This window comes from Marmota flaviventris, chromosome 2, assembly GCF_047511675.1.
Source record: "Marmota flaviventris isolate mMarFla1 chromosome 2, mMarFla1.hap1, whole genome shotgun sequence".
Taxonomy (NCBI): Eukaryota; Metazoa; Chordata; class Mammalia; order Rodentia; family Sciuridae; genus Marmota; species Marmota flaviventris.
In genome coordinates, this window is record NC_092499.1 from 12,907,570 (window position 1) to 12,920,042 (window position 12,473).

At 56.7% G+C, this 12,473-nt stretch overlaps 1 protein-coding gene across 2 annotated transcripts in view; it reads right to left on the reverse strand.

The window, feature by feature from the left end:
* Rin3 (Ras and Rab interactor 3) overlaps nt 1-12,473 on the reverse strand; it is a 107,168-nt gene continuing 94,695 nt past the window's right edge. For both annotated transcript variants that reach the window (XM_027931640.2, XM_027931641.3), the window contains 3 exons: nt 10,931-11,062; nt 4,291-4,454; nt 1-1,652 (listed from right to left, as the gene is read on the reverse strand). In XM_027931640.2, the coding sequence (XP_027787441.1) occupies nt 1,332-1,652; nt 4,291-4,454; nt 10,931-11,062 (617 nt within the window). In that variant the 3' untranslated portion in view covers nt 1-1,331. The remainder of the gene's footprint in view (nt 1,653-4,290; nt 4,455-10,930; nt 11,063-12,473) is intronic.

The following is a 12,473-nucleotide window of genomic DNA, read 5'->3' on the forward strand; positions in this document are numbered from 1 at the left end:
CCCAGTGAACACCCATCTTTAATCAGTGCCAAGGACAGACAGGGACAGTACAGATCCGCTGGAGGAAGAGGAGGATAACAGACAGCTGCCAGTGGATGGGCGGACTGTCACGGGACTGGCCAGGGCTGAGGACCATGGTAGGCACTGTCTGGCTCAACCCGGGTGTCAAGAAAGGCCTCCTGTGGAGAAGGGCTTTGAAGGCTCTAGAGGAGCTGATCAGGTGAGACACAGGGAATGGTGTTCCCGGGGGGCGGGGGGGGGGCAGCAGCAGCGGGGGGCGAGAGATGGTTCTGGAAGTCATCTAGAGCTGGGATGGAAAGAACCGAGGGTGGTGGGGGTGTAGAAGATGACCAGGCTGAGGGTCAGACGGGGCCAGGGCCCCGAGGGCTGCAGGCTCTGAGAACACTGCAGGTTCTGGCAGAGGGCAGGGCCTTCTGAGCCCCAACTGGGAGAGTCAGGCCATGGCCTGGGATGGCCACAGAGCTCCCGCTTCTCCAGAGAAGGAAATGCCACTTTCATAAGGGCTTTTATTAAACTCCCCCCAGTGCCTCTTTCAACAATTGCCACAGCCCTGTGTGTCCACCAGGGAACGGGCCCTGTCAGTTTTCCCCTGGTGGAGGTGGGGCTTGTCCATGTATCCGTGGCCTGGCTTGGTGGTCCTGGTGTCTGGCTGCCTCTGGAGGGGTGCAGGTGCTATAGGGGGCTGTGGGCACTGGGGGTTGAGGGCAGGCTCTCTGGCAGGGGCAGGGGGCCTGTCCCTTCAACACACACCCTGAGAGATGCTCCTGAGATGCTGCGTGTTTCCGGAACTTCCCAGCTCCATCCTGAGTGGCAGAGGAGCAACTGGGGGCCAGGCGCTCCCTCTTCAGTCAGCCCTGGAAAAATGAGCCCTAGAAACAGCAAGGATGGGGAGGGCCGCAGGAGGCAGAGGTGACGGCCTGAGGGCTGTGCATGAGCAGGGGTGGCTTATTAGCTGCAGCTGGCTGGAGAACCTCTTCCCTCTCTGAGCCTCAGTTTCCCTTTCTGTCTAATGAAGAACATGGCCTCTCAGTGCTATGACTCCACCTCAGAAAGTGCCCTTGGCCACTGCTTCATGTTATTCTCACAATTATTTTGTGCTCTTGGGTTACCATGTTCAGTGGGTGGTACGCATGTGCACAGGTGGGCACCCGCCAGGAGTCTCCGTGTGTGCTCAGACGTGGGGGCACGTTTCTGGATGAGTGGGTGCAGCTGAGTGTGGTGGGGTGAGTGAGTGAGGCCCCAGTCCCTGTTCTCCTGTCCCACCAGTCTCAGGAAATACTGCCATGGCAAGGACCCTGGTAGCACGGGCCTCACAGGAAGTTGGGCTCCCGCACCACCAGGAAGGGCGGGTTCCCGCTGTCCCCACCACCATCCAGGGGCCGGTACACGAAGTGGAAGTCGCGCTTGGGCTCACTTCGCAGCAGATAGCCCTTGATGCGATGTGGCAGTGCCTCGTCGGCCAGCTGGAAGCAGCGCCCGTCCACCAGCACGAAGAGCCGGTGCTCCTGGGGCTGGGTCACCTCGAACTTCTCAGCGCACTGTGCACACAGTGCCTGGGCCATCGTGTCTGCCCGTGACGCCAGCGTCCGCGACTGCTGCTCAGGCTCCAGATATGACACACAGATGAAGTCCTGCGGAGTGAGACAGAGGGCACGCCAGTCACCTGCAGGGCAAGTGGGCATCGCGTGTGGCCCCCACCCTGGTGCTGGGAACTGGGGCCAGCAGCGAGGAGCTGGACGACTGTGGACCTATCATTGCCTTCTCTGGTCCCCAGGCTCGCAGGAGCAGTTGTGAAGCCCTCCCTTACCCTGCGACTGAGCCTGCTGGGTGACCCTTCGCTCTCTGTCACTGGGCTGACTATTCTGGATCATTGAGTCATTTTTCAGTCCTGGCATTGAGGAGCCAGTGCGCCCCCCGGTGGCCAGTCTAGAGGCTCGCCCTCCTTCCTCCATCCACTCATCATTCCATGGCTTATCTTTCCCAGAGTTCCCCTGTGCCCAGGAACAATGCTGGAGATCAGCGTAAATAAAACTAGGGGTGCTGACCTTACTCCCAACATCCCACAACTCAGACAGACGGAACAGTTCAGGCCCTTAAGGCTGGAATTGCCTCTGGGGCTCAGAGGCCAGGTGGGGACAGGAGGGTGGGGGGAGAAGGCCTGGGGAAAGAGGGAGGGGAGCTGGGGGAAGAACACAGGGGTTAGGACGTGTGGAAAGGGCACTGTGTGAGCAAGGTTTCCAAGTACCTGGCCAGCACACACCACCCTCCACCAGCCCCCAGAAAGAGGACAGTGTGGCCCCTGAGTCCCATGCCTGGTTCTGAATCTTCTCCCATTTACTGTGTAACCTTGACCTACTTAAGCCTGTTTCCTCAACTGTCCACTGAGTACATCAGTCATGACACAGCTGTGAGTACTACATCAAGTCAGCCTCTCCTTCACCCAGGACCAAGCAGGTGTGAAGCGTGAGGCCATGACTGCCCTCTGCTGGACAAAGTGGTAACAGCAGGCCCAGATGGCTCCACAGCAGCCATGCCATGGAGATGACAATGACCACCACAGTAGTGAATGCTTATGAGGCCCCAGGCTGGGTCAAGGGCTTCACTGCTGCTGCCACGCCCCCTCTCTTGGTGTCACAGGGCTGTCCTTGCATTGCCCAGTTAGGCCTCCTAAGGGCCCTTGCCTCCTACTGTTGACCTTGGGGCTCTGGGTGTTCATCCCCCAGGGAAAGGATTTAAGGAGTTGGGTGTCAACAAAGTGCTGGGAGGGGGCAGAGAGTGTGCGCTGCCTAGGTTCCAGAAACTAGGGCTCCTGGCCTCTCTCCCAAGCTTCCCTCTTCTCAGTGGTGGGGGGGGTCTGTCTAATCCTCTGGATCAGCATCAGGAACCCACCGGCTGCAAATAAGAAGGAAGGAAGGGCTGGGCCAGGCTTGGACCAAGAGCATCCATATCCCCAAGCTGGTGGGTGTAGGCATGCCAGAGGGCATGGGGATAGTGGTGGGCTGGAGCTCCCACCAGCCTGGGAGAGCACGCCTCTTTCCAACTCTAAGATCAGGGATACGAGCTGAAACTGGGAGTTTACACCACGGAAATTGACAGAAGCTAAATTCAGAGTTTTTTTTTTTCTTTCTTTCTCCTTCTCCTTCTTCATAGAGAGCCATTACAAGGTGCTGTTGATTAGAGGAAGGGGTAGGGACATTAGCTTGGCAGCCTACACAGGTGCTGGGTTGGGGGAGCTCATCTGCTCACAGTCAGCTTGTGTGAATAGAGAAACAGTCCCAGAGAGGCAGGGATTGCTCAGGGTCATGCAGAGAGCCAGCTCAGAGCTGGGTCCAGATTGAGCTTCCTGCCTCCCAGGCCTGGGCTGTATCTGTTATAGATGGGCCCTCTGGAAATCCAGGAGTGGGATTCAGGACCTGTGAGCTCTGGGAGCTGGGGTGGTGGTGTCTGCATAGCGATAGCTTGTTATAACTCTCTCCATTTTCCACATACTACAGTCTGTTCTGTCCTAGGTCCTGGGCTTGGGACCCCTGAGACATGTGAACTATGGGTGCTGCCCTCCTAGAGGTAATGGCTTCATACACAGAGGGTTACAACATGGTGGGATATGCACTGTAATGGGGGTGGCAGTGGGAAGCACAGAAGAGGGGCAAGAGGGGGCATCGGGAAAGTCTCTGGCTGTTAGAGACCCTGTGTTGTCTTGAAGGCTGGCGTGACAGCTGGAGAGGGAGGCAGCAGCCTGGGCAGAGGCTGGTCAGCCAGGAGCTGTTGGGGAGCTGTGGGTGACTGGGTTTATGGCAGCCTGGGTGTGACGGGGGAGGATGCTGCCTGAATGTTGTCTGCATAGATGGAGAGATGGAGGGGTGGGCGGCTGGTCGGTGGGGACAGAATCGGGGAAACGGGAAGTTTGGCAGCTTCTGCATTTGTCCAGGGACCCAGGGGCAAGGCGGTAAGTCAGCTTGTGTCCCCATCTCCAGCCTTAGTGGGGCACTAAGTGCACAACAGGGGCTAGAGTCATCTCATCTGCCCCATCAGAACTCCCATGGCTGGTAGGACTTCTCTAGGCCCACCCATGTCCCTGGCCCGGAGGTGGACATACCTAGCAGGCCAGGGCTGGGGTCCGTTCCCTGGCGGGAGCCCCGCTATCCCCTGAGGGCAGGGCTGGCCAGACGGAGCAGGCAGTCGCTGTCACAGCCATTGAGCCAGCTGGGCGGCGAGACTGGCGTCTGGGCAGGGTCCTCCCGCCCGCTCCCATCACTCGCCCAGGCTCACCTGCACCGAGGAGCGCGAGGCCCGGGCCTTGTTGAGCGTGCGCCTCCGCTCCCAGCGGTGGATGGAGTCCTGCACCTCCACACTCAGCTGCCGGGTCACCGTGATCTTGTCGTAGTTCTTGATGTGCTCCAGGGCCCCGTAGGTGGTGGTCAGATAGTAGGAGCCTGCGGGGTCGAGGGTGCGGAGGTTGAGCTAGGACACAGGGAAGGTGGTCCAAGTTTGCCGGGCCCCGCCCACTCCTCAGGCTCCGCCCCGCCGCCGCCAGGGGGCGCCTGCCTCCTGGTCCCCAGCTTCCAAGACTGAGCTCCTGGCCACGCCCACCGCGCAGCCGGGCAAGGGCCCAAAGCCCAGCCCTGCTCAAAACGGGTCATCATTTCCCTTCGGAATGAAACGCTTGCTTATTTTTAAAGCGGTATATTACAATGTAAAGGATGCGCAAGACACGGAAACGTGGATGCCTTTAAAGTGGGCTGGGAGTGGCTGGGAGCTTCTCCTGGATCACACACCTTCTGAGCCAGGGGATGTCTTATTATTCTAAAAATAGCTTTAAAAGATGTGGGGGACACTTTACTCACCACTATACCACCAACGCCATCCGGCGTGGGGGACACTTTAATCATCCTGTGTAGTTTTTAATGATTTAAAATAAGTAAGCATTTTGAATGAGCCAGTTGCCCATTTCTTCCCACCTTCTTAATTCACTTCATGTGCATTCTTGTTTTTTTTTTAATATTTATTTTTTAGTTGTAGTTGGACACAATACACTCATTTTATTTATTTGTATGTGGTGCTGAGGATCGAACCCAGGGCCTTGCACATGCGAGGCGAGCGCTCAACCGCTGAGCCACAACCTCAGCCCTCATGTGCATTCTTAATCCCTAACTTTTCCTGAAGTAAAGCTTTGAGATACTTCAGACCTCAAAATTTACATACGATTTTAAGATAAAAGACAATATTGTGCATGGATGCTTGGTTCATTGTTCTTAGCTTATTAGGGGCTTTTGGTTGAAAAAAAAAAAAGTCTAGAACTATTAACCTTGTTGAGCCCCAGAAGGGTGGGGGGTGACTTAGCCAAGGTCACGCAGTGGTCAGGGCCCTGGAGAGGAAGGAGGTTCTCAGAACCTGTTCTCTTTGGATCTTCAGTGTTGTCACTTCCAGGAGCTGGCTTCCCTGCCCTTCATCAGACTTCTCTCCCTGGCCCCTTTTAGTGCCAAGACAATGATTTTTGATTGTGCCAATGACCCAAATCCCATCTTCCCTAATGAACTGAGTCCCACTGTTATTTGGGGAATTATCACTGGAATGAAAATATTCATTTCCTGACTCCCAGAGTGGCACGGGCAGGAGCCCTGTTCTGGTTTCTTGGATGTGAGTGAGGCTTCCAGGGGGCCTTTGAAAGGGACAGACTTCATTTGACTTATCCCTTTGGGTTTTTGCCTATCCCCACTCCTCCTTCCTGGAATACAGAGATGAGCCTGGAGGCCCAGCAGCTGTCTTGTGATCAGAGGTGGTAGGCACAAAGACAAAGGCCCACTTGCTAAGGAGAGCTGGAAAGAGCTGGCCCAGATTCCATCCTCATCAGCTGTGGAGCCTGCACTTCTTGATCAAGGTCACAGACCAATCCCTAGCCCTGATCAAGCCATTATGAGTCACACTGTGAGTTACTTGAAACCCCAAGCCTCCCAACGGCCACGCTGGATGGAGGAGTCCCACAACCAGTGCGGGCCAGGTCCACCCCTGGGCCAGGGAGGGTGGGGGCGCTAAAGGGGTCTATGGCCACAGGATCACCCACCCTTTGGTGACCCTGATCAGAGAAGAGCCACGAAGCCACTCGTGTGTCTCCCTTCCTAGGTGAATGCCAAGCCTGAGTGACAAGAGATACTCCAGCCCTTGCTGTCCTGAGTCCATGTCCCTAGGTAGTACAGCCCGCTTCCCTTGGGGACACTCTGTCCAGTCCGGGAGTCAGGAAACAGGGCGTGCAGCAGCCGTCCTGTGGTCCTGGGCGAGCTCTCTGCCACGGTTTCCTCCTCTGCAAATCCCATAACATTGTGAAGAGTCAATGAGAGGAGCCCTGTCAGGCACAGATTTAGTGACCTGCGGGCAATGCATGTGGCTCCATGACCTCGGAGTGTTCAGAGACTCCTTGCCCTTTAGCGGTCGGGGAGGAACTCCAAGCCCCTCCAGGCCTCCTGCTGGAGCGCTCCCTTCCCTGGGCGGTGAGCCATGCAGTACCTGCTGTGACCACCAGGTGGTGGCTGACACCAATGTGAGGTTTGGGGACTCTGGGATGTAACATCCCTTGGTTGGAAAAACTCAGGGTGGAGAGGGGACCTGGTCAAAGGAGTCCCTGAGGGCATTTATGGAAAGGCTTGAATTCTGGGTGGGCTCCAGCCAGTGCCTGGGTCTCTTGTCAGTCAGAGTGGTGGGAGCATTGGGGAGATGTGGAAGGGGACCGGGTCCCACCCTCCCTCCCTCATGCTTCCAGGAAGCCTCTGAGCTCTTCTGCCCTGAAGGCCTACTGCAGATGGTGGGGCCCAGTGGCTAGCCTTTGCCAAATAAATTACATCACCTGGAACAGGCCTGGAGGAACCTCCAGAGCACGTGGGTCGGCTGGCAGGCTCTCTGGGATGCAGACTGTTTGCAGGACGGCGGAGCCGGCTCCAGCCTCAGCCTGCCTTGGGCCTCTGGTCTGGATTGGCAACCCACATGTGGACACCCAGCTGCAGTGGGTGGCATTAGGAGGTGGGGCCTTTCAGAGGTGACTTGGTCACCAGGGGGAGTCCTCCTGAATCAGATTAGTGCCCTTATAAAAGAGGCCCTGAGAGCTGCCCTGTCCCTTTCACCATGCACGGACACAGCAAGGAGGGCCATCTATGAGGAAGGGCCCTCACCAGACACGAAATCTGCCTGTCCCTTGATCTTGGACGTCAGCCTCCAGAACTGTAAGAAGCAATCTCTGTGGTTCACAGGTTGCCCAGTTAGTGGCTTTGGTCATGGCAGCCCAAAGCCACTGACGCTCAGGTACCCCGGAGAATGCTGCAGCACCCAGTCTGGCCAACACCTTCACTGTGCCGGCCAGAGGGCTTAGGTGACCTGCCCAGGTTGTCCTGCAGTCCGAGGCAGAACGGGCCCAGACTGCTCTTTGGACGTCACCCTCTTAGTTCTTTTAGGTTCAAGCCACTTAATTCCCGAGCCTGGGGCCTGGGGGGCCTGCCCCCGCCCAAGCGTCTCTGACCTCCGTGGAGCAAGCAGCACCGGAACCTGCGCCAGTGGGGGGCTCGGTCTGTCCCCTCTCCTCGCCCTCTTCTAGTGCTCACAGGTGGGACCCGTCGTCTCTCCTGCTTCTCGGGGCTGAGGTGATGGGGGTCCTGGGCACCGCCACCCAGCCGAGATGGGGGCTGGGCAGGGGGACTCAGAAGTGCCTCCCGCCTCACACTGCCCTCCTGTCCTTGGGCCCAGACACGTCCAGATGGAGGGTTGAGGCTGCTGAATGAGGGAAGGCCCTGCCCTCGCTGGAGACCCCAAGGCCAACAGCTGTGAGGCTGGGCCTGTCCTAGGTGATGTGACCTCCCACACCCTGGTTTTTTGAACGGGGCAAAGGAGGGCCAGGGAGGCGTCTCTGCCACCGCGGCTCCTCCAGGTGCTCGTGAACTCTGTCCTCTGGCCCTTGGAGCTGCCATGGTGGGTCTGCTACTGCTGTGGGTGACGAGGTGACGAGGGTTGCTAGGAGGGAGGGGCCGCGCCAGGGCTGCACCGTCATCTTCGCAGACACCTTGCAGGTGCCCTGGAGACCCGCCTGCAGGGCCCGAGGTGGGCAGAGACTCTGACTACCCAGGTCTGGCAAAGGCAGGCTGCAGGTCCTCAGGAGCCTCGGGTCAGAACCTGTGGACGGTTTCAGACCTTCATGGAGGGTGTGGACTCTGCTGGGCCTCAGAAGTGCCCAAAGTGCCCAGAACAGACCAGACCTCCTGCCTGAGCTGCCTCGGGCTCCCCACCAACCCGCTGGGCTCCTGGGAACAGGGACAAGGAGCCCTGGAGGCCTCAGCAGGACTGGGGAGGGAGATGCAGGTCCACAGCGAGGGCTGCTAGCCAAGGGGCTTCCTGCTGTCCCTGCTCAGCATGACGCCTGGCCTGGAGCCCTGTTTGGCCACAAGGATTCAGGATGAGGACAGAGCAGGAGTCATGGTGGCCACCACTGCCAAAGAGCCAGCCACCCAGACATCTGCCCGGAGCCCCAGGGCCCCCTCTACCTTCACCCTGCAGTGACCTCCAGGGACATTGTCTCAGACGTCCCACCCCCGCAGGGTCTGGGCCCTTCCTTCCACAGGACTTTATGATTTCTCCTGAGGCGGTCAGCAGCACGTGGCTGCTGTGGGAGATTTAGAGAACGGAAAAAAATGTGAAGAGGAGCTGCCACGGGCTCTGCACTCAGGGCTTTCCTGGGTCACCGTGTCCCTCCCCCCAGCCCCTCTGTCCCCCCGCCACTCCATCAGCCTCTCCTCAGCGTTTGTCACGTGGGATTGGGTGTGAAGTCATCTTGTTTGCTCATTGGTTTAACCTGCTTGAGGTTTGATTCCTCCCCTGGAAGGAAACTGTGAGAAACCCCACACAGAGGCAGAAGCCTGGCACCACCTGCTGAGTGAATGAGTCACTGGCTCCAGCCCAGGGACCTTAGTAAGAGTCTTAGCACTTTTCTTGTTGATGTATAAGAGTCTTTTACATATAGAGGCTGTTAAGTCTTGGTTTACTGATTTGTAGGGACACTTTCTCCTGGTTTATTGTTATCTTCTACTTAGGGTCATTTTTGACATGTAAGAGTTTTGACCTCTAGGGCTTACATGTAGGGCAGCCCCAAGACCATGGTGAAGGTTCCTGCTGAAAGCCCCACGCAGGCTGCTGTTCCTCGTAGGGGCAAGTCCTAGGAATGGGGTGCTCCGGGTTTGAGGAAGAAGGCCGCCTGGGCTCACGGTCCCTGACCCTTCTGCCTCCCCCACCCTGCCATTCTTTCCCTCAAGTTGTGGGGCCTGTGGGGACAGGTCAGTGTTGCCTGGAGCCCCCTCCCATCTCCTCAGCCTGTAGTGCTTCCATGTGCTTGCTTGGGGGTGCAAGCACATGGAATCATCAGCCTGTCCTGCCCGGCACTGAAGTCCAGCCTGGCATGGATGACTGGATGGGCAAATGGCTGCGTGAATGGATGAGTTGATGGATGGATGGGGGGATGGATGGATGAGTTGATGGATGGATGGATGGATGGGTGGGTGATTGGATGGGTAGATGAATGGATTGGAGGATGGATGAGTTGATGGATGGATAAGCTGATAGATGGGTGAATGGATGGATGAGTGATTGGATGGGTAGATAAATGGATGGGTGGATGGATGGACAGATGGATGGATGGATGGATGATTGGATGGATGGATGGATGGATGGGTAGATGGATGGATGGATGGATGATTGGATGGATGGATGGATGGATGGGTAGATGGATGGGTGGGTGGATGGATGGATGAGCTGATACATGGATGAGTTGATGGATAGATGGATGAATGGGTGATTGGATGGGTGGATGTGTGGTGGATGAGTTGAATGGATGGATGAATGGATAGATGGAAGATTGGATGAATGGATGGATGGATGGAAGACTGGATGGATGGATGAACTGATGGATGGATGGATGGTGGGTGGATGGATGAACTAAAGAGAATTTGGCTTCTTCTGAGCTGCTAGACCTCATGTATGTATGTATGACAAGTTGCCCCACCTGCAGAAAACATTTAACTAAAGAGGAAATTAGCTGCAGAGACACCAGAGCCATGAGCCACAGTTACATATGACAGTAAAGCTCACAGCTCCCCTGATCTTTCAAGAACTCACAGACTTGGGGAAAAGGGAATTACTGGAGACTGAGATGGAGCAAATAATGTTCCATGCATGTATGATGATGTCAAAATGAACCCCACTATTATGCATGATTATAATAAAAACACTTAAAATAGAACTCACAGAACCACTCACATGAAACTGTCACCCCAGAAACATGCTAAAAATGCAAATAGATGCAAAAGAGAGTCAGCTAATCTCAAGAACCACAAAGCCCAAAGGGGACACTGGGGGCCTGGGAGTCTTGCTCAATTCTTTGTGGCTCATGTCTCAGAGGACAGGTCGGGGCTCCCTCAGAGCTGGTATGGGGCCATCTGCCCTTCAAGGGATTCTTGGTGGCAGGGTGGCTGAGGCTGTGGGCGGGAGGAAGTGGAGGGAAGGAGGCGAGGGGAAGGGAGGCTGGGGGTGGGTGCAGCTAACCACACCCCCCCTCGTCCTACTGGGGAGAGGGGCCTTGCCACCTCAGCAACCTCCCCCACCAACAGAGGTCCTGAGCAGGGCTGGGTGAGCAGGGCCGGGGGTCCCTGGGGCACTCGAGGAACTGACCACTCCCTGTCAGACTCCTCACGTGGACACTGTCCATCACGTCTCATCTCCTACACTGCCACGGCTCTTCCCTCTGGGAGGAACGCCTTCCCATCTTTATCTGCTGAGCCCTGTTCTCCTCCAGTGCTTGGCTCAGGCATCACCTCCTCCGGGAAGCGCTCCCTGACTGCTGTGCCATCTGGCCTGGGGTGTGGGGGGCCGGGGGTCGACTCACCCTCCCCCAGCTGCAGGGCGGGGTCCATGAGCTCCATCATGTACTCCACGCTGAGCAGCATCTCGGTCAGGTTGCTGCGGGCCAGCACGTACATGAGCACTGGGAGGAAGTCGTCGGCCCCGTAGGGCTTCCCTGGGGGGGCAAGAAGGAATCTGTGAGACCCAGGCGCCCCTGGGAGCTGCTCCCTGCTGGGGTGGGGGGTTGTGGTTTGCTGGCGGGGTGGTCACCCCTGCAGAGGAACATGCCCACTCTTTGTCCCTGGGATCAGCCTCCTCGGGAGGTCCTGAGGCCCAGGGCAGGTCTGGGAATAGGGAAGTGAGAAAGTGCTCTTGTCAGGGGTGAGAAAGAACCCAGCCCCTTCCCCTTTCTCAGCTCCCCCGCATGGCCACCACGTCCTTGCTTGGCCACCAAAATCACATCACACTTATTCACAGACCCACCCAAGGGCAGCTGTCTGCCTCACACCGAAGACTTCTGGGAAGGTCCCTGTCCCCGCTAACCATGCATCTCCCTCCCGATCAGCAAACCAGGAACCTCCCTCAGCCAGAGGCCTCAGCCAGGATCTCACCTTCACCATCACACCGAGCTTCCGCCTTTCCTGAGGCGGGGTGTTCCTGCAAACCCGGACAGCAACGAAGCGCCCCTGTTGCCTTTGGGTCCCTGGGGCTCAGAGAATCCCAATAGCAAGGGATCCCTCGCAAGGCAGGTGGAAGGTCCCCAGTAAGGGACAGAGGCAGAAAGGAGGGTGTAAGCTGGGACCAAAAGGGGTCGCCCCAATTTGCCCCCGGGCTGGCTCTGAGACCCTCCTTTGGCAACCCCAAACTGGAGTTTGGACGTGAATTCACCCGGGGACAGGATGCCCCTGGCGTCCAGCCTGCCCCTGGAGCGCACCTGGGGATTGATGCTTGGCAGCGAGGCTCTGCACTCACTGTGGACACAGCCGTGCTGGTCCCCCGTCCCGCTTCCCACTTCCTCCAACAAAAGGAGGTCAAGGCCCAGGCCTGGGCTCAGCCAGAGGCCACAGGGTGGTGTGTGACCCCAGAAAGGTCTTCGGCGGCGCTGTGCCTCCTGTGTTTTGGGGAGACTAATAAACAGCCTGAACACTTTCTAAACAATTTCTAGTTCTTTCAAAAGATTTATTTCCACTTGACACGTTTTGCAAAGGATTTAGGTGACCATTGGGGAAATACAACTTATGACATGAAAATTAAAATAAAAATGTAAACATCAAGACTAATATAAATTATGAAAGGAATCCCAGGAAAAATCAAAACCCAAATAAACAAGAACCTGTGCAGTGGCTTCTTTAGAATTCCAAACCTGGCTTTGAGTTTCCTAGTGGCCAGAGTGAGGAGGGAAACCTCATCTGTTCTGTTTTTCTCATTGCTCAAGAGGAGATAGAGCTGAGACTCGCGGGAACCCAATTATTGTTCTAACCTTTAGCTCTAAAATAAAAATTTCACATGGGGCTTCATTTGGGGGACATGAGCCGTGATTGGCAAGTCCCTGCAGCACACAAGGGGACATTTCACGGGGATCTCAT